Raw genomic sequence first — 19,736 nt, 5'->3', positions numbered from 1 at the left:
CGCCGCACACCGAATAGAATCACCTCCGCCAGCGGGACTGCTAGAAGCGGTAACGCATTGCTGTACCTATCCCTATCCCTAGCAACCGGGCGCCGGGAGATGCAGAGATTGACGCCATTGCGTGACGGCATGGTGGCATTTCCGGTCTCGGTCAAGGGCCAAAGTGACCAAACAACCGCTGTCAAAGCATATTTTTTTTAAGTGGTCCTTTCCAGGGCTGAGTGTATTGTTAGCGGCGTGGTAGTCCAAAACGCCGAAGGGTTTATTCGGCTTGTACCTCGTTTTCTTTGTTATAAATGGTCCAACGAACTGAGCAAGCTCTTTCGTGGCCGACAGCGGACAAACGTACGTAAAAAGTTTTCCTATGCCAAAGGTGTCACGTCCGCAATGTCCCACTCCCACGTTCATGTAGTGTAAATGCGACTAAGAGCCGCAAGGGTACCCGGAACCAATGCTCTATTTATTTGTAGATGCCCTCTGATTCGGCAGTGATGGCATCAAATACCCAGGATGAGTCAGTTTGCGGAAGTCGGTAGACGTTTATTTGCCTGAATTCTGGTGCTGCATCCGGCCCGTCGCGAATTGTCAGCACTGGCTAGACTGGAGTCATCTCATCATAGCTCATAGGTACCTTAGATTTCGGTGGCATCATAAAACCAATTGACTCCCCTCCTAATCGCCCGAGTTTCTTTCTAGTATTTTAAATTCCTCAACACACCATAATCATTCTTATACAGCGGGCAATACTTTGATACCTCCTCTGTTCGCATTTAAACGACCTTTAGCTCTCCAATTCCTCCCTCCGAATCCAACTCCCCGCTGTTTTACGACCCCTCCACCCTTCTCCAACAACACCACAACGACCGCGACTGTCGACACACTTAATCATGACGCCTGCTCCCCAAAACATCGCCAGCAACCTCTCTTCTGCTGCCCAGCGCGGCGAGGTCTCCCACAGCTGGGATAAGAACGTGGCCACCTCGCCTCTTGCTTCTTTCCAGTCTCCTCCCAGCTGGAGCGCCAACCTCCCTAACCGTGGCGCGCCCAAGAACTTGAAGCCTTTCAACACCAAGGATATCAAGATTCTACTTCTCGAGAACGTCAATGTCACTGGTCAGGAGATCCTGAAGGCCCAGGGCTACCAGGTTGAGGCTCTCAAGACCTCTCTTCCTGAGGACCAGCTCATTGAGAAGATTCGGTGAGTTTGCGAAAAATACCCCGCCATCCCTCAACTTTTTTTTTGTGAAGTTGTGCTGTGCCCCTCCATCGACAGCCTCACAAATGCCCCTCGCCCATGAGCTCCATGTACCCCACCATGAGTGCTAACAAATGGTGATCACAGTGATGTCCAAGTCATCGGTATTCGCTCCAAGACAAAGCTCACCGAGAAGGTCCTCCGACAGGCCGAGAACCTCCTCGTCATCGGCTGCTTCTGTATCGGTACCAACCAGGTCGACCTTGAGTTCGCCGCCAAGAATGGTATCGCTGTCTTCAACTCCCCCTTCGCCAACTCGCGCAGTGTCGCTGAGCTTGTCATCGCCGAGATCATCACCCTTGCCCGTCAGCTCGGCGACCGATCCAACGAGATGCACCGTGGCACCTGGAACAAGGTCAGCGCCAAGTGCTGGGAGATTCGAGGCAAGACTCTGGGTATTGTTGGCTACGGTCACATTGGTTCTCAGCTGTCCGTCCTCGCTGAGGCTATGGGTATGAATGTCATCTACTACGATGTTGTGACCCTGATGGCTCTGGGCACTGCCAACCAGGTTCCTACTCTTGAGAAGCTTCTCGGAGAGGCTGACTTTGTCACTCTTCACGTCCCTGATCTTCCCGAGACACGCAAGATGATCTCTACTACTCAGTTCGAGCAGATGAAGACTGGTGCCTACCTGATCAACGCCAGCCGTGGTAGCGTCGTTGATATTCCTGCTCTCATCAAGGCTAGCCGTGCTGGCAAGATTGCTGGTGCTGCTCTTGATGTCTTCCCCGCTGAGCCCGCTGCCAACGGTGACTACTTCACCAACGACCTCAACGCTTGGGGCGAGGATCTCCGAAGCTTGAGGAACCTTATCCTGACCCCTCACATTGGTGGTAGCACCGAGGAGGCCCAGCGTGCCATTGGTATCGAGGGTAAGTGCACACTTAGAACATCACATTGAACTCATCACTAACACACACATAGTCAGCGAGGCTCTGGTTCGCTACATTAACCAGGGTATCACTCTCGGCAGTGTCAACATCCCCGAGGTCCAGCTCCGTTCGCTGACCTCCGACGAGCCCGACACCGCTCGTGTAAGTCTATACCGAAACCCGAACTTGATGCGCTCAATATTAACCCGATACCATAGGTCATTTTCATTCACCGAAACGTTCCTGGTGTGCTCCGAAAGGTCAACGAGATTCTCGGCGACCACAACGTCGACAAGCAGATTTCCGACAGCAGAGGTGACAACGCCTACCTCATGGCCGATATTAGCAGCATCAAGTATGAGCAGATCAAGGACATCTATGACAGCCTTGAGGCTCTTAGCGGTAAGTCGAGTCAAGTGAGACAAGCCCAATGCCATAAACTGACGGTTCGCGCACAGCTCGCATCATGACCCGTATCCTGTACTAAGAAATGAGGCATGGACCACTCGGTGGTTGTGAGGTTCAACCCTTACCCTTGAACTACGATAGTAAAAAGAAAGGCGATGCGACCAACAAACGCACGGGACTTTGAATGCATAGAGAAGGGGGAAATAAAGGGGGCGGCCCGTTCGTTTTGATCCGGTCCTTGATTCCCGGACGCGGTTGACGCATTGATGCATTGGCTATGGTCAATGAAGGCATATGCAATTCAAAACCCTCTGACGATCGTGGCTGGAGGAGGTTTTGCTATGGATGATGCAAAAAGAGATGGAATCGCCAGATATGGGTACGTACTCCATTCTTGAGCGTGGATCAAATCAAAAGGGGGCTGGGTTTTGCGGCTGGTGCTTGATTAAGTCAAGGTAAAAGCTCGCAAACCGACTGGTTGGGCTAGTCGGTGGCACTGTATGGAGTACTATGGCATGGATGAATTCAACGAACAGAAACATTTGAGCTTCAACGCAACTTAGAATACCAAAATAGGATCAATCCGGTGCGAATCGAGAGGGGGATCCCGAAGGACCCATAGACCATCACTTTGTTGACCTTTGTACCTCTAAGACTAACTTCAGGTCCGCGTAAGGGCTGAGATAAGCATGCATAGAGTTCGTTAACTGTTGGCGTAAGCTGCAGAGTCGTTCGACGTCAAACAATGGCTTGCTGATAATAAAATGTTGGGGGTATGAGCTGCATTTGCATAGCCGTGCGGTTGCCGAGAAGTTCGGACCTGTAGAAGATAATGCACCTTCGGAATTCGAATTCGAATTCTGTGATACACTCGGCGAACAAGGTCCTCCGAGCTACCTGGCTTTTACGATTGTACCTGGCTGATCCTTTGTAATTGTCCTTGATGGACTCACAGTAGTCCTGGGGTTATGGTGGGGATATATTAATCGATTACTAGGGTTCAAGAGTTCCCCAGTATTTTTGGAATTGGCATCTCCTTTTTGGAGGATCGGGCCTTGTTAAGCAATGTCACCGGCTGGTTTCATCTTTGGGCTCGTTTATTGACTATTGAAGTCAGAGAATTGGTTCACGATGATTGGTATACAACTCTGCTGAACCATGGCATTGCGATCTTTGTTTCTTAAAACACCAATTCCAAACCTTAACCATCTTAGGAGTATCTGAGCATTTTCTGCAGTATCTAAACAGACCCTATATACACACATTTTCCCGATTGTTATTACATATACAGTCGGTGAAGTTGTATCAAGACAGTGCGATTTCGATCTCGGAACGTTTGATCGTCAAATGTCAATTAAGGGGCCTGCGAAGTAACATTTTTTGAGCATTAGCTCCAACTAACCCCAATAATTCCTTTGTATCTGTCCTCAGTGACAGCCTCACCGCGGGCTGATATTCATGTCCAATTCCGTGACATGGTAGAGCATGACAGACACAGTGTCGACTCAATTCCAAGAGCTATCTCTAAGAAAATGCATGCATTTGTCGTTCGCTTGTTTCTCACCCCAGATCCAAGGAAGACAAGACAAGGTCGAAGACGCGGACGGGTCGGCCCCTCATTGGCTCGCGGGAGTGTCCAGGTAGAGAGCCCCTAATTCTTCTGAAGCCAGGAGCTTCCAGGAACTGAAGGCTGGATGGGCGTCGTAGAGCTGGAGGTATTTAGAACGATTGTGATTGGTATTTTGATAGTAGTGAAGCCCTGTGGAAATACCAATGGCTGAGCCCCTAGGTACTGCAATCCTCTAACAATGGATGCCCCGCCCCCCTGTTCCTCGACCTCCAACGTGCCCCGTGCGGCTGCAGTGTCCATCCGGCCCTTTCAATCAGGAGCAAAACGCGTGCTGGCATCACCGACCGCATCCATAACTTTTGACCTACTCTTCAAGGTCTTTCCTTTTGCCTTGCCTTTGCCTTGTGCGATCTTTTAATCTTGCTCGACCTCTTTTTGTCGGCGAGTCCTTTTGTGTCCTTGTGTGGAAAGTGAGAGAAAGAGTGTACAAAGCTCGTTTCTCCCGCCCTTTCAGGTTCAGGGTCCTTTTCTACCACCCACCTTCACCCACCGTACTTTGGATTACGGGGCACCGGTGTACCCAAAAGTTGGACGATTTGCGCGAAGCATCCAACAACCGTTCGACCGCACACTTTGACGATTCAAGATCGCATAACGCCTCTTTGCATTTGTCATCAGCGGCGTTTTGACGACCACAATCTTTCCCCGGCAGGCCCCGTTGCTTCATCTACGAACAGCTGCTGGCGAATGTATGCGTCCTACCGCCATTCAGCCCCTTAGCACAATAATCGCCGATACCGCTTCGACATAGTCGCATTCACCTCCTGTTCTTTCACATACCGGCCTTGCGCCCGGTCATATCGCCATCATGGCATCGGCCTACGAGGTTGGCACAAGAGCCTGGCAGCCAGATACTGCTGAGGGTTGGGTAGCTTCAGAGCTCATCAACAAGACCGTTGATGGGTCCAAAGTCAAGCTGACCTTCCAGCTTGAGAATGGCGACGTGAGTTTTTACCATAACTGCGTTCAATGATGCCATTGGCGCTCACCGTTTGGGATCACGAAACTGACAGAATGTTTCTCATCTAGACCAAAGATGTCGAGGTCACCGCGGAGGCCCTGCAGAGCGGTAACGACCCGTCTCTCCCCCCTTTGATGAACCCGACAATGCTCGAAGCCAGCGACGATCTTACAAATTTGTCTCATCTTAACGAACCTGCTGGTATGTCCAAACACTCGATCACTTTCCGTAGAATTTAGGCAATGATGCTGATATCTTGTAGTTCTACAGGCAATTCGATTACGATACTTGCAAAAGGAGATCTACACCTACAGTGGTATCGTCCTCATTGCCACCAACCCTTTCGCACGAGTCGATTCGCTCTATGTTCCGGGCATGGTACAGGTTTATGCTGGAAGACAGCGAGCGACACAAGCTCCCCACTTGTTCGCTATTGCTGAGGAAGCCTTCATGTAAGCCCGCATCTTCACATGCGTTCTCCACTCCATACTGACCTGTCGTTCAGGGACATGGTTCGTGACAAGAAGAACCAGACAGTAGTTGTCTCCGGAGAGTCTGGTGCTGGCAAGACTGTCAGTGCCAAGTACATCATGCGATACTTCGCTACCAGAGAGTCGCCCGACAACCCCGGTGGACGCTCCAAGCGAGGAGCCGAGTCCATGAGCGAGACGGAAGAGCAGATCCTTGCGACTAACCCTATCATGGAAGCGTTCGGTAACGCCAAGACGACTCGAAACGATAACTCGTCACGATTCGGAAAGTACATTGAGATTATGTTTGACGAGCACACAAATATTATCGGTGCCAAGATCAGGACATATCTTCTCGAGCGTTCTCGATTGGTTTTCCAGCCCCTCAAGGAACGAAACTACCACATTTTCTACCAGCTTGTCGCTGGTGCATCGGAGCAACAGCGCGAGGAGCTCAACCTCCTACCTATTGAGGAGTTCGAGTACCTGAACCAAGGAAACTGCCCAACAATTGATGGTGTGGACGACAAGGCCGAGTTCGAGGCTACCAAGAAGTCGCTATCAACAATTGGTGTCACAGATGCCCAGCAAGCTGACATTTTCAAGCTGTTGGCTGGTCTTCTGCATCTCGGAAACGTGAAGATTACCGCATCGCGCAACGACAGTGTTTTGGCTCCCAACGAACCTTCTTTGGAGCGTGCTTGTGCCATCCTCGGTGTCAAGGCCGAGGAGTTCTCCCGATGGATCGTCAAGAAGCAGCTCGTTACTCGTGGCGAGAAGATCACATCCAACCTCAGCCAAGCGCAGGCCATTGTTGTTCGAGATTCCGTTGCCAAGTTCATCTACTCAAGCTTGTTCGACTGGCTTGTCGATATCATCAACCATAGCTTGGCTGCTGAGGAAGTGTTGAACAGAGTTGTCTCATTTATTGGTGTTTTGGATATTTATGGTTTCGAGCATTTCGCCAAGAACTCTTTCGAACAGTTCTGTATTAACTATGCCAACGAAAAGCTTCAGCAGGAATTCAACCAGCATGTCTTCAAGCTGGAGCAGGAGGAATACCTCAGGGAAGAGATCGACTGGACTTTCATTGACTTCTCCGACAACCAGCCTTGTATCGACCTGATTGAGGGTCGCATGGGTATTCTGTCTCTGCTTGACGAAGAGTCTCGTCTTCCTATGGGTTCTGATGAGCAGTTTGTTACTAAGCTTCACCACAACTTTACTCCCGACAAGCACAAGTTCTACAAGAAGCCCAGGTTCGGCAAGTCTGCTTTCACCGTCTGCCATTATGCCATCGATGTGACCTACGAATCTGAGGGCTTCATTGAGAAGAACCGAGATACAGTCCCTGACGAGCACATGGCTGTTCTGCGTGCCACAAGCAACGAGTTCTTGAAGACTGTTCTCGATGCTGCCTCAGCTGTACGTGAAAAGGATGCCGCCTCATCATCCTCCAGCTCCGTTAAGCCCGCCGCTGGTAGGAAGATCGGCGTGGCTGTCAACAGGAAGCCCACTCTGGGAGGTATTTTCCGGTCTTCGCTTATCGAGCTTATGAGCACCATCAACAATACTGATGTCCACTACATCCGATGTATCAAGCCTAATGAGGCCAAGGAGGCATGGAAGTTTGAGGGACCCATGGTTCTTAGCCAGCTTCGTGCTTGTGGTGTCCTCGAGACGGTTCGCATTAGTTGTGCTGGTTACCCTACTCGTTGGACATATGAAGAGTTTGCCCTTCGTTACTACATGCTTGTGAAGTCTGATCAGTGGACTTCGGAGATCCGCGAGATGGCCGATGCTATCCTTAAGAAGGCTCTCGGAACAAGTAGCAGCAAGGGCATGGACAAGTATCAGCTTGGTCTCACCAAGATTTTCTTCCGAGCTGGCATGCTTGCTTTCCTGGAGAACCTCCGCACAACTCGACTCAACGACTGTGCTATCATGATCCAGAAGAACTTGAGAGCCAAATACTACCGACGACGCTATCTTGAGGCCCGTGAGGCCATCGTTATGACGCAGGCTGCTATCAGGTCATGGAAGGCCAGGAAACAGGTCCAGGAGCTTCGCACTATCAGGGCTGCTACTACCATTCAGCGAGTCTGGAAGGGATCTAAGCAACGCAAGGCCTATCTCCAAATCAGGAAAGACATGGTTCTCTTCGAGTCTGCCGCCAAGGGATATCTTCGACGAAAGAACATTATGGAGGAACGTCTCGGCAATGCTGCTCTCAAGATCCAGCGTTCTTGGAGATCACGAAGACAATTGCGAGCCTGGAGACAATACCGCAACAAGGTTGTCCTCATCCAGAGCTTGTGGCGCGGAAGAAGTGCTCGAAAGGACTATAAGAAGATTCGTGAGGAGGCTCGTGACTTGAAGCAGATTTCTTACAAGCTTGAAAACAAGGTCGTTGAGTTGACACAGTCTTTGGGCTCAATGAAGGAGAAGAACAAGGGTCTGGCTTCGCAAGTGGAGAATTACGAAGGACAGATCAAGTCGTGGAAGAAACGACACAACGACCTCGAGGCCCGAACTAAGGAGCTTCAGACAGAAGCCAACCAAGCAGGTATTGCGGTCGCCCGCCTACAAGCTATGGAAGACGAGATGAAGAAGCTTCAGATTGCCTTCGACGAGTCAACGGCCAACATCAAGAGGATGCAAGAGGAGGAGAGAGAACTCAGGGAATCTCTGCGAGCCACAAATTCAGAGTTGGAGACAGCAAGAAGGTCAAGCACACAACACGAGAAGGACAACATGAGTCTCAGACAGGAGCTGGAGTCTCTGCGGGATGCCCTCGAGCTGGCTCGAAGGAATGCCCCCATCAACGGAGAGCTTGCCAACGGTACCACCCCTGCAGCCTCAGCGCCTTCAGGTCTCATCAACCTCGTTTCGTCCAAGAAGCCTAAGCGTCGGAGTGCCGGTGCGGAACCACGGGAGCTTGATCGCTTTAGCGGTACTTATAACCCTCGGCCGGTTTCCATGGCTGTTACTGGCACGGCGCATCGTCAGAACCTTTCTGGCTCGACCTTCCTTCCTGGCGTTGATAATATCGAGATGGAACTTGAGACGCTTCTCGCGGACGAGGATGGCCTCAATGAGGAGGTAACAATGGGATTGATCCGAAACCTCAAGATCCCCTCCCCCAGCAGTACTCCTCCTCCTTCGGACAAGGAGGTGCTCTTCCCTTCATATCTCATCAACTTGGTTACATCAGAGATGTGGAACAACGGCTTTGTGAAGGAGTCGGAACGTTTCTTGGCCAACGTGATGCAGTCCATCCAACAGGAGGTTATGCAGCACGACGGCGACGAGGCCATCAACCCCGGCGCCTTCTGGCTGTCCAACGTCCACGAGATGTTGTCGTTTGTATTCCTCGCCGAGGACTGGTATGAGGCTCAGAAGTCGGACAATTATGAGTACGATCGTCTTCTGGAGATCGTCAAGCACGATCTTGAGAGCTTGGAGTTTAACATCTACCACACTTGGATGAAGGTGTTGAAGAAGAAGTTGCATAAGATGATTATTCCCGCCATCATCGAGTCCCAGTCTCTCCCTGGTTTCGTTACCAACGAAAGCAGCCGATTCTTGGGCAAGCTCCTGCAATCGAACTCAACCCCCGCTTATAGCATGGACAACCTGCTCAGCTTGTTGAACAGTGTCTTCCGTGCCATGAAGGCTTACTACCTGGAGGACTCCATTATTACGCAGACCATTACTGAGCTTCTGCGATTGGTGGGCGTGACAGCGTTCAACGATCTGCTCATGCGACGAAACTTCCTCTCATGGAAGCGTGGTCTCCAGATCAACTACAACATCACCCGTATCGAGGAGTGGTGCAAGAGCCACGATATGCCCGAGGGTACTCTCCAGCTGGAGCATTTGATGGTCAGTTCAATCTATTCACTATTTCAGGGACAAAGCTAACAACCGCACAGCAAGCAACCAAGCTTCTTCAACTCAAGAAGGCCACCCTGAATGACATAGAAATCATTCAGGACATCTGCTGGATGTAAGTAGTGATGCCCATATGGCCTAACTCGCATACTAATGACTATAGGCTATCACCAAACCAGATCCAGAAGCTGCTCAACCAATACTTGGTTGCCGATTACGAGCAGCCTATCAATGGCGAGATCATGAAGGCTGTTGCCTCGCGCGTGACGGAGAAGAGCGATGTTCTTCTCCTTCAAGCCGTCGATATGGACGACAGTGGTCCCTATGAGATTGCTGAGCCTCGAGTCATCACAGCACTTGAGACTTATACTCCTTCTTGTAAGTAACACGAGCAACTTACTACAAGCATCCTAAAGCTAACCTTCTTAGGGCTTCAAACTCCTCGCCTCAAGAGGTTGGCCGAGATTGTGTCGGCACAAGCCATTGCACAGCAAGAGAAGTTCGACTATACTGATGGCGAAGATTACGAAGACGGGCAGCCACAACATCATGAGCTTGCCGGCGTTGATGAGGTGGAAGTAGAGCAGTAGGGAATAATGAAGCTGGTTTAGGCATTTCGAACGCACATAAGGGATAGAAGCCGCATTTTCAGGGTGTTTGATGTCGAATTTTCTAATGGCGGCGTGTAACTGAAAAACAGATCTGAGGGTATTCTCCTTGTATCTGGACGGCATCATGTATACCGAGCGGGAACATATTTCACCTCTCCGCAAGTCGGTGGGGATATTTGTACTCGACTCTATTTTGTAAGATGAGATACGGCTGTATTGGAGAGTCCGAGAGATGAGAGTACGAAGCGACATCGTGGTTATTTGTTCACTATTCTTGTGCCGTTGGTGATAATCTGTGATTGTAGATGGTGTTGAAGTGGTGATGCAACTATCGAATCTCTTCACCTCTTTAGTTGCATGACAGTTCTATGCATAGCAGCCTTTTGAAGGTTACCCAAATTGAAGAGTCCATCAATCTCTGCAACCAGATACAGACGAACAAGCAGCCAAAATGACCACACGAAAACTACCCAATATTATCATTACGGGCACGCCTGGTGTCGGAAAGACGACTCATTGTGAAGCTCTCGCCGAGCGAACTGGACTGCGACATCTCTCAGTGAACCAAGTTGTGAAGGACAAGGAGTGCCATGAGGGCTGGAGCGATGAGTTTCACAGCTTTATTGTGGATGAGGACAAGGTAAGAGAATATGATATCATTCAGAACTGAGATTCGAGATGAAAACAAGTTCTGGGGAGAGTAATAAGAATTTGTGCTGATTTTTTATAGTTGCTAGACGCTATTGAGGACGATGTCAAAACTGGTGGATGCATTATTGACTGGCACGCCTGTGATCTCTTTCCAAAAAGCTGGATAGATCTGGTTGTCGTGCTTCGGGTTGATTCATCAACACACTACGATCGCCTTATAACAAGGTACGTTGCTCATTACAAAGCTCTTACCTGACATTCAATTCTGGCTTTGAGCAGAGAACCATGCATTTACTGACTCTTGATAGAAACTATCCTGAGTCTAAGCTGCAAGAGAACATCGACTCTGAAATCATGGAGGTTCTCCTCCAAGAAGCCCATGAGGCTTTCGAGGAGGAGATTGTCATTGAATTGACAAGCAACACGTCTGATGAGATGGACACAAACGTCGATCGTATAGTAGCTTGGCTTGATCAGTGGAAGAAGGACAACAGCGAGGAATAGCCGTATCTTCAAACACAACTATAAAGGAATGGAAATTTGCTACAGGGGTTACTACAAAAGTCTTTAGCTGGGATATTTTGAAGCGTGGACTCGGTTGGTGAAAATAGATTTTTAGATGCAAGCCTAGGGCAGGCTATGAATTGACATGAATCGTTCTACTGGTGGTTTCGTACCAATTAAGTGCATATTTCCCATGTACAATCACACTCATAGTGGGGAGCCTATGGTTCAGCTCGATTATCTTCAGCTGCTACTCTTTTTCAGAGTCATACTCCAGTCGGCGACATTTCTACTGCTCTGTTTTCAAAAGCTATAGAATTTAAAGGGGCTTTGCGACGTCAAAATGGCTGCACACAAGGTCAACTTCATCACCGGCAACGCCAACAAGTTGCGCGAGGTCAAGGCCATTCTTGAGCCTGAAATCGAGGTTCTGAGCAAATCTGTGGATCTCGAGGAGGTTCAGGGCACACTTGAGGAGGTTACAGAGTCAAAGTGCCGTAGAGCTGCTGATCTGGTATGTAACTATCTATCTATCCTACAAACGCTGTAAATAAAAGAATGTGTTTAACAATAATGTACAGGTGAAAGGCCCCGTCCTGGTTGAAGATACAGCTCTGTGCTATAACGCTCTGAGCGGTCTTCCTGGAGCATACATGTGAGATATGATGAGAAGACGCTTGAGAAGATGAATGCTGATGGCTGTAAAGCAAGTGGTTTATGACTTCGATTGGTCATCAGGGCTTGAACAACCTGTTGGCTGCTTACACTGATAAGTCCGCTGAGGCTGTTTGCACTTTTGGTTACTGTGCTGGTCCTGGCGAGAAGGTCATTCTCTTCCAAGGCCGTTGCCCTGTAAGTAATCCTCGAGTCCTTTAACCTGGCTGTGCTGACATGCGATGCAGGGCAAGATTGTGCCTCCCCGTGGGCCTCCCGACTTCGGTATGTATTGAGAAAGGGATACACATAGTACATGCTAACATGTGAATAGGATGGGATGCCGTCTTCGAGTATGAGGGCCAGACGTAAGTTAAATTCTGAGATTAAACGATGATCTCTGCTAACTCTCATAGATTTGCTGAGATGGACAAGACGGAGAAGAACAAGATCTCCCACCGTGGTCGAGCTCTGGCTAAGCTTCAGGCTTGGTTCAAGGACCAGCAGTAAATTCCAGCGAATTACGATACAGCTGCGTACTTGGTGAGGCTAGAGTCTCATAAGTATTATGATTAGATGCGGCCAAGGACAGGATGACTTACTAGAGCACTTCATACTGGTTGTACTTGCGAAAGTAGTGGGAGCCACGACGATATGGTTGCAAGAAACCGTCAATTGAAGAGGGCTTCTGACGAAATGTTCTGCCGACAAGGTTTCGAATTTTGGTAGAATCACGGAAACTGGGATCGAATACCAGCAGATTCGCCTGGCCGTCCATTTGCTTCTCGAAACCGACAATTGTCAACGAGTGTCCTGTGTTAACGTTCAGTGTCTAGGTCTAAAGCATGCAGCTTTGAACCACTTACCTGGATGTTGTAGGTAGATCGGTGGCAGTTCCGTATGATGAATTCGGTCTTCGACGCTTGTGATACCTCCCTGAAAGTATCCTTCGATAGCTTCAAAGAGACGTTGTTTCGACTTGCCGCGTTCCTGATCCTTAAATGCTTGAACGGAGCAACTATTACCGTTAGCTCTCTGCTTAATTTGCTGTGATGGTAAACCTACGGTATCTCCAAGCTGAGAAACACAGCCTGTGCCTGTTTCTTGTTAGTCAACTGACTTCATCTGAGCTGAGAAGACGATCAAATACCTCTGGTGTACCAATGTATTTTCTCGTCCCCTTAACGCCTCCTGTCTCCGCCCTTCCTTGCGCATTGATACCCATATCCCAAGCATTCTCGATGAGATCTTGGATCTGAAAGATAGAAGGAAACGTGCGTCCAAAGTGATTTGAGCCTTCTCTTTGGGCTGAGATGATGTTTGAAGTGAGCATCTGGATGTTTCGATAACCACAGAAACCGCCTGTTGTTGTCAGACACCTCGGATTACACAGCATTTGTAGACTCACCTTCTCGTCTCAATTTAGAAACATGTTGTACCGCAGGGTGACACAGGTAGGCATACTGTGTTGATGGACTTTGCTCCAGCAGCTGACTTAGAACAGGCAAAACGCCTAAAGTCATTAGCTGCTGCTTGAGAAACGTTACTAGATAGGACTCACCATCATTGACAACCTGGCCTTCATCTTTCAGAAGGTCTACAAGCCAAGGAGGCATCTTTCTCTCATGCGCAAACCTGCCAAGATCGGACTTCTACTCTCGTGTTAGTCACTACATAATAAGTACCAAGAATCATATAATATCTCACCCCCAGACGAACGTTGGATTTAGCCCGTTCTCCATTCTTATCGCGACTTGAAGAGCCTCTGCTCGAAGTCTTGGTAATGCCAGCATCCTCTCTCTTGGTCTTGTGTCGTGTCCTACTACTGCTACTCTCCCGACCATGAGAGCTACGCCCAGAAAAGAGGTCCTTCCACGCCTGGATAGTGCTGACTTTCTTGTGCATCCGCGAGCTCTCTCTAGTTGACGGCTCCGGCTTCCGAGCCACGGTGGGAGTCTGTTCCGGCTCAGGCTCAGGCTCAGGCTCAGGCTCAGGCGTGGCATCCTGCGCCTCGAGCTCGTGAAGCTCAAGATGATAAGCTAGCTCATCCAGCTGAAGGATCTCACCGCAACCTTCTGGGCATGGAACAGGATCTTGGGAGGTGGTGAGTGGTGTCCCGTCAGCGTCTGGGTGCTGTTGCTCTATGTGCTAGTCAAGGGGATGAAAGTCTTAGTCTCAGCTGAACTCAAGCGGTAAGAAAGATCGGTGTGGACACACTAGAATGAGTTCATATTCGCCTTGGCCTGGCTTGAAGCCGCAGAAGGGGCAAGGATCCGAGTTGGACATGGTGGTGATTATCTCATGAATTAAGACGAGGATGAGAAAGTGAGTTTAGGAGCGATGTGAAATTGTTTAAAATGCAGAATAGAGAAAAAGTTCTATATGTCTATGAGTTGCCAAGTGCAGCAATTGTTCTGGCGTTGTCTCTTGGCTGTGGCAAAGAGTGAATCAAAGTAAAGAACAAAGAAAGAGTTGGGCGCGGTGTGATTCAGTCTGAGTGAGGCTGTGATGGTGGTACACGTACCACGTACCTCTCTCCAGGGTCTCACAGCGTAAGGTATTCAAAGTTAACTCACGGGAAAGGCACAGCCCAGCCCAAGAAATGCTACCGTTTAACCAAAGCTTGAACAACACCAATCCACTACAATTGTCATTATTTACTTGTTTAACAATGCAAACACATCAATACATCAATGCCAAGTCACAACCACATGGCGCAACGTCAGTACCACAACAAAGACCGCGGATCTCAAGATAGCGTCCGGATGATGCCCTATTGCATTGTATAGCGGGACCACCCGTATAGAGTCAAGTTCCCGTCCAAACTGGATCGTGCATTCACATGATGGACAGTGCAAGAGACAGACCGCTCATGGAGGGAGGGATTAAAGAACTAGCTAAACTAACAAGGCATCACGAATTGTTGGGAACCAATTATCAACGACACCGAGAATCTGGTGCCTTGGATTTGTTCTAGAAACTGGCTCTAAACAAGGTACGTATCGGTAGTTGCAGCTCTCTACACCCTTGCAAGTGTCATTCAAGCGGTCATGAATCAGGACATTCACCAAGTCAGTTAGAGTCAGATAATACAACGGAAATTTTCTAATAGTAAGCAAGCAAACCCAACCCTCCATTGATTTGAACCATGTACTCTAGTTGTTAAGGCAGGCAAAACGAGAAAGAAAAAACAGACCAACTTGATGCCCTTTCTGATAGACAGCAACGGAGAATTTAACCAAAAGAGGGCACCCTATTCAAGGCCAATCACCTTGTGACCGGCCTGGTCTGGTCGCCCCGCGGCCTGAGACTGAATCGTCATCATCGTGATCGTGACTGTCTGGCAAAATAATATGCCTCTTTGTAAAAGTGTTTCGCAATTGTCTTTACATCAGAATACAATTGCTCTTGCTCGGAGGCTCGCCGGGGTTCTGCGACTTCTCGATCTGCCCGATCAAGAGCTCGAAAGCCTTGCCCACGTTCTCGTTGTATCGCGCGCTCGCCTCGGTCCAGCCGCATTGTATCTTCTCGGAGAGCTTCTGTCCATCTTCGGGTGTGACCTGTCGTTGCTCGGGTCGCAAGTCGCTCTTGTTGCCGACGATGCAGATGGGGACCGACTCAGTGCCCTGGTGTTTCTGGTCAGCTTACGAGTTGCTCGTTCTGGCATTCGAGCACACTTACCAGGTGGTTGAGAATCTTCTCGCGAATGACTTGCACCATCTCGAAGGATGGCAGTGATGATACTGAGTAGACAAGCATGTAGCCATGAATGCCGATAAAGTGCTTCGAGTTGAGAATACTGTACTCATCCTGACCCGCTGTGTCGACGATTTCGGTTGAGTAATCTTGGCCCTTGTACTTAATCATCTTGCTGAAGGTATTCTCAATCGTAGGATAGTAACTGTCGACAAAGTGGCCATCGACGAACCGCACCGCGAGAGACGACTTGCCTGTGATCCATCGTCAGCAAACGTAATTGAGCATTCGAATTAAATCGCCATCTGTTGAATAGCTGATCAAAAGATCGAGATACTGACCGACTGAGCGGCTGCCGACAATAGCGACCTTTCTTTGCTTGGGAGAAGGCATGGTGCAACAATGTTGAGTGGCAATGAATCAAAAGTGAAACAGAGTCCGAACTGCGTATTCTCGTTGTTAAACCTCAAGTTGATTATTCGCGCCCGAAAGGGGTAGAAATTGGGCGCACAGAAACTGAGACCAACAGCGGGCAAATAGATGATGTGAAGAAAAGAGAGAGGAAAAGAGTCCTGTTGATGACGATGGTGAATGTATGATGTGTAACTTTAGTGGTAGCTCAGCTGGACGCACTTGGTATAAAGGGCCTGGAACTTTAGGTGCACGCACTCACGTCAGTCAAATGCTACAGGTCTTGAATGCAGTAAAAAAAAGCCCATCTTTGCCAAACCAAGGTCATTCCTGATGGACAGGAATTGTACTCTACTGCAGCCCCCCACCGGATCTTCTCTGCTCAGTGCTCTCCTCCAACGAGAACGGGAGCCCCTCCCCCTCCCTTTGCATCATACAGATAAAAAAGATACGTAACTCTGCTGCCTTTCCCCTGTAAGTGACGCGCGAACTTGCAGGGTTAGTCTTCTTCACTTGATGCATAACCTAACAAGTATGCACTAAATCAGACCGGGAATAATTTCAGAAGAGCCTCAGATCATGTGTCACAGAATTACGAGTCTCAGTATCAGCAAATATGGTCATTCTAGTGACCTGGTATCGATTCTCCTTCTCATCTATACACTCTCTCGCTAGCAAATATGCCAGAAGTGGCTGTAATCCATCATACAAAGTAAAAGGGAGAGTCATACTCAGAACATTGTCCCAAAAAGGCTCCCTAGCTCAAGTCATGTCCGTCCGTATATAATCAACTATTGTCGTCGCAGTCGTTGTAATTCGTTGACGAGCCCTTCCAGCTCCGTCACCTTGTTGTCCACCGATCTATACATGCCGATGAACTCCTTGATCGAGCCAATGAGACTCGGAAGCCCTTCGCTTCCCGCTTGCTCCTTGAGTCGTTGCCGGGCTGCATCTTCCAGCGACAAGTAGCCCAGCAAGACGGAAAGGTAGCCAAATGCCACGCTCAGCTTCGATTTCTCTACAGAGTCGGCCTAGAGCATGATTATCAGTTTCAGATCTGTCAACATTAACGAGCAACCTTACCTCTAGCATCAGGGCCTGGTTCTGTAAATATACTGTCACCAGGCCATCCAGTTGCGCCCCAGTGATGTTCTCACGTGCGGGAGCGCAGTGTTCTAGTATATTGATCGTCATACCAAGCACTAGAAGGAGTCCATCATAAGTCTCCTCCTTCAGACGTCGGTTGCTCATAGCGTCCAGGGCCGATTTGAAACCAGAGAGAATGCATTTCGACAGACTCGACAACAGGATCACATCACTGAAGGCAGCAGCGCCGTGTGTCGTGTTGGACATGTTGATCGAGAGCTTGAGGATAGCTACTTCGATATTCCCAAGCTTGTCTGGCCATTGCTGGACGCTGTTCTCGAGAATACGCGCCACTTGGTGCGATTGCTGCGCAATCCATGTGACTTCATTCGCGTCGTTCATCGACATTCCTGACTGCGACTCCAGTATTGATATGACAAGAGCAGTCGCTGCGTCAGTTCTTGGGTTGGTACTCGTACAATGGGATATAACGGCCTCAAGATCGCTCTCCACGTCCCTGACAACTACTGATGAGTGCATCGCATCGATTCGCTGACACACGACGTTCAGTAGTTGAAGTGCAAGAGTTTGAGGTGAAAGCTTCTCAGGACGACGGCCATGCCAAATATTCATCTTCTTGAGCGTAGTCTTGACCTCGCTCAGAGAGGCTCTCGTCGTCTTGGCGAGCCTCAGTCTCCCTGATGCAAGTTCATCAATGTCTTCGGGCACCTGTAAAAGGACAGAGAGCATTTGGCCCAGTCCATCATCAACAAGCTGTTGCAGGAGGTGGGCTGCAGGACTGAAATGGAGAAACGTGACGAGAACGGCTGACAAGGCGAATCCGCAAATGATATCCTGTTCTTGACCGATGTTTGCCGCGACTTTATCGCGAGTTGCGTGATCCCGAAATTGACCGATGAATTCCTTGTTCTGTAGCTTCTGGGACAGCTCTAGTAATGCGCCTCTCCTCAATGAAGATGGAGAGCTTCCAGGGGTTCCTATCCGAGCAAGCAGGTCCTCCATTTCATCGGCGAAGCGATTGTTGGCTCCAGCTCTCCGTAGCTCATGCACGCTCTTGATAGCAGGTCGAGTACCTCCGTCTCCGTCGAGATCATCGTCATCGTCCATGGCAAATGGGTCAGCGTTGGCGGGTTCTGGGGGGTAGCGAGAAGCGCATCCAGCTCTTCTTCCACCGTCATGGGTTTTTCCTGGCTGGGCTCGTTGAGCTTCGAGGAAGACTCGGTCAGGATGGATCGAGATTGGCCGTATGTATACTTAACTCTCCGGCTTTTGAGCGCAACCGTGGGGCGACTTCTGGATCGTATCGTAGAGTCTTGAGAATGATTCTGGGAGTTGTTTTGTGATTGCTGAGAAGGAGTCGCACCTCCACTGTCTGTACCGCTGTTCGGAGGTAATTGTTGTTCGGGCTTCTCTTCTTCAGAAGCCGAATCTTCCGACTCTGAACTTTCTGCCCGCTGAGCAGCCAGAGCATCGATCAATCGCGGCCGTCGTTTCTTCGGTCTCGGTGATTCATCATCGCGGTCCTTAGCCGTTGATTGCGCAGCACTTGAGCTGGGTTTTGAGGTTGGAATATCGGATTTGCTCCGGGGGAGGGGTCTAGATCGAACGTTCGAGCTGTTTGGACTTTTCTTTGAAACAGGTGGTTTTGGAGGAGGGGCGCTGGCTTTGTTCTCATTTTCAGAGGCTCCAGCTACAGGTCGCTTTGGTAGTGTAGTCGTAGACTTGAGTTGTTTTGGAGCAGTAAGTTTTGTTTCTTCTTCAATCGGTTCGGAAGGCGCAGCTTCTAGGCGCTTTCGTTTTCTCGAATCTGTCGCATCGCGTGGTTTTGGTTTCCCATCATCTCCGGCTTTTGCGCGAGCGGGCTCGTCGGGTCGCTTCTCAACAACGTGTTTTGGAGTTGGTTCTGATGTTGACCTCGGTAGCGACGGTTTTGATGGCTTCGCGACGGAGGCGGAAGAGTCAGGGCGGCTGCTCGGCGCAGTGAACGGCTCAGTGGCTTTGAATGGCATCGCGTCGCGCATAAAGCGCTTGCGCACAGGTTTGCCATACGTCACCACCTTGCGCGGGACTGACGTTGTCGAGCTATCTCGTGACGCCATAGTGTGCTCAGTCCTATGAGCAGAACGCGACGGTTGGAGTGGTGGGTTTATATCATATAATGAGGTCTGTGAAAGTTGAAGGGATAAGATAAGATGACGGTGCACAAGGGGTTGTGGAGGTAAGTCGCACCCGTTAGTGGCAAGTTGCTTCAACACGCTGGTAAATGAAGGGAGCAGGCATGCGGCGCGTTGTTACGGATGCAGATGCAAAGGAAAGGATGATATAGGAGAATCTGATTCAATGAAACAAGCACAATAGATGAATAATAAAATTGAAGATCTTTCACAATGAATCACTGTCAGGGCAGGTTGATCAATGAAATGTTGGAAGGCTTGGGTCACATTTCGGCTGTCAATGGAGAGAGCTAAAAACAGAAACATATTCAATCGAATGATATTAGTAACAAAGAATAATTGAATATATTAATTATAGAGAGTTTTTTTGTTAAATGAATTCCAATGCGTCACTTCTATTGTTCTCATCCCATCTTTATACATTGGATCCATATC

At 49.3% G+C, this 19,736-nt stretch overlaps 7 protein-coding genes across 7 annotated transcripts; 4 read left to right on the top strand and 3 right to left on the bottom strand.

Annotated features, from left to right (window-relative positions):
• Window positions 1-887: 887 nt before the first annotated feature.
• BKA55DRAFT_501496 (uncharacterized protein) lies at window positions 888-2,617 on the top strand (the record flags this gene model as incomplete). Its single annotated transcript, XM_046186837.1, has 5 exons — window positions 888-1,198; window positions 1,343-2,130; window positions 2,183-2,292; window positions 2,349-2,532; window positions 2,589-2,617. 5 exons carry the CDS (start codon window positions 888-890, stop codon window positions 2,615-2,617), a joined length of 1,422 nt encoding a protein of 473 aa, XP_046054503.1.
• Window positions 2,618-4,976: 2,359 nt separating this feature from the next.
• On the top strand, window positions 4,977-10,083 carry BKA55DRAFT_501356 (P-loop containing nucleoside triphosphate hydrolase protein; the record flags this gene model as incomplete). The annotated part of the gene is made up of 7 exons (XM_046186825.1): window positions 4,977-5,111; window positions 5,198-5,330; window positions 5,392-5,581; window positions 5,635-9,484; window positions 9,535-9,608; window positions 9,657-9,871; window positions 9,923-10,083. 7 exons carry the CDS (start codon window positions 4,977-4,979, stop codon window positions 10,081-10,083), a joined length of 4,758 nt encoding a protein of 1,585 aa, XP_046054502.1.
• A 437-nt stretch (window positions 10,084-10,520) lies between these two features.
• On the top strand, window positions 10,521-11,417 carry BKA55DRAFT_553011 (AAA domain-containing protein). Its single transcript, XM_046191491.1, has 3 exons — window positions 10,521-10,744; window positions 10,835-10,980; window positions 11,064-11,417. Exons 1-3 carry the CDS (start codon window positions 10,556-10,558, stop codon window positions 11,257-11,259), a joined length of 531 nt encoding a protein of 176 aa, XP_046054501.1. The 5' UTR covers window positions 10,521-10,555; the 3' UTR covers window positions 11,260-11,417.
• A 185-nt stretch (window positions 11,418-11,602) lies between these two features.
• BKA55DRAFT_533489 (inosine triphosphate pyrophosphatase-like protein) lies at window positions 11,603-12,423 on the top strand (the record flags this gene model as incomplete). Its single annotated transcript, XM_046189475.1, has 6 exons — window positions 11,603-11,773; window positions 11,841-11,914; window positions 11,967-12,111; window positions 12,162-12,198; window positions 12,248-12,281; window positions 12,330-12,423. 6 exons carry the CDS (start codon window positions 11,603-11,605, stop codon window positions 12,421-12,423), a joined length of 555 nt encoding a protein of 184 aa, XP_046054500.1.
• A 91-nt stretch (window positions 12,424-12,514) lies between these two features.
• On the bottom strand, window positions 12,515-14,199 carry BKA55DRAFT_683964 (peptidase family C78-domain-containing protein; the record flags this gene model as incomplete). The annotated part of the gene is made up of 8 exons (XM_046198570.1): window positions 12,515-12,726; window positions 12,780-12,931; window positions 12,979-13,010; window positions 13,064-13,275; window positions 13,322-13,426; window positions 13,475-13,565; window positions 13,621-14,061; window positions 14,131-14,199. The coding sequence occupies 8 exons, from the start codon at window positions 14,197-14,199 to the stop codon at window positions 12,515-12,517; spliced, it is 1,314 nt and encodes a 437-aa protein (XP_046054499.1).
• A 975-nt stretch (window positions 14,200-15,174) lies between these two features.
• BKA55DRAFT_148691 (P-loop containing nucleoside triphosphate hydrolase protein) lies at window positions 15,175-16,155 on the bottom strand. The gene is made up of 3 exons (XM_046184935.1): window positions 15,951-16,155; window positions 15,595-15,863; window positions 15,175-15,539 (listed from the first exon to the last, which is right to left on the bottom strand). Exons 1-3 carry the CDS (start codon window positions 16,000-16,002, stop codon window positions 15,300-15,302), a joined length of 561 nt encoding a protein of 186 aa, XP_046054498.1. The 5' UTR covers window positions 16,003-16,155; the 3' UTR covers window positions 15,175-15,299.
• Window positions 16,156-16,593: 438 nt separating this feature from the next.
• On the bottom strand, window positions 16,594-19,549 carry BKA55DRAFT_553003 (uncharacterized protein). The gene is made up of 3 exons (XM_046191490.1): window positions 18,346-19,549; window positions 17,104-18,289; window positions 16,594-17,051 (listed from the first exon to the last, which is right to left on the bottom strand). The coding sequence occupies exons 1-3, from the start codon at window positions 19,224-19,226 to the stop codon at window positions 16,812-16,814; spliced, it is 2,307 nt and encodes a 768-aa protein (XP_046054497.1). The 5' UTR covers window positions 19,227-19,549; the 3' UTR covers window positions 16,594-16,811.
• Between the last annotated feature and the right edge of the window lie 187 nt (window positions 19,550-19,736).

This window comes from Fusarium redolens, assembly GCF_020744475.1.
Source record: "Fusarium redolens strain MPI-CAGE-AT-0023 chromosome Unknown BKA55scaffold_2, whole genome shotgun sequence".
Taxonomy (NCBI): Eukaryota; Fungi; Ascomycota; class Sordariomycetes; order Hypocreales; family Nectriaceae; genus Fusarium; species Fusarium redolens.
This window is presented reverse-complemented; position numbering and strand designations above follow the sequence as displayed.

Excerpts from the sequence above, each read along its gene's own strand:
- BKA55DRAFT_553011 (XM_046191491.1), top strand. The coding sequence starts at position 10,556 with ATGACCACACGAAAACTACCCAATATTATCATTACGGGCACGCCTGGT. Across the intron at positions 10,745-10,834 it reads TTATTGTGGATGAGGACAAG|TTGCTAGACGCTATTGAGGA; the intron begins GTAAGAGAATAT and ends GATTTTTTATAG. Across the intron at positions 10,981-11,063 it reads TACGATCGCCTTATAACAAG|AAACTATCCTGAGTCTAAGC; the intron begins GTACGTTGCTCA and ends GACTCTTGATAG.
- BKA55DRAFT_148691 (XM_046184935.1), bottom strand. The coding sequence starts at position 16,002 with ATGCCTTCTCCCAAGCAAAGAAAGGTCGCTATTGTCGGCAGCCGCTCA. Across the intron at positions 15,864-15,950 it reads TGTCGGCAGCCGCTCAGTCG|GCAAGTCGTCTCTCGCGGTG; the intron begins GTCAGTATCTCG and ends GATGGATCACAG. Across the intron at positions 15,540-15,594 it reads AGAAGATTCTCAACCACCTG|GGCACTGAGTCGGTCCCCAT; the intron begins GTAAGTGTGCTC and ends CAGAAACACCAG.
- BKA55DRAFT_553003 (XM_046191490.1), bottom strand. The coding sequence starts at position 19,226 with ATGGCGTCACGAGATAGCTCGACAACGTCAGTCCCGCGCAAGGTGGTG. Across the intron at positions 18,290-18,345 it reads TCTCGATCCATCCTGACCGA|AGCTGGATGCGCTTCTCGCT; the intron begins GTCTTCCTCGAA and ends CGGTGGAAGAAG. Across the intron at positions 17,052-17,103 it reads ACCAGGCCCTGATGCTAGAG|GCCGACTCTGTAGAGAAATC; the intron begins GTAAGGTTGCTC and ends ATCATGCTCTAG.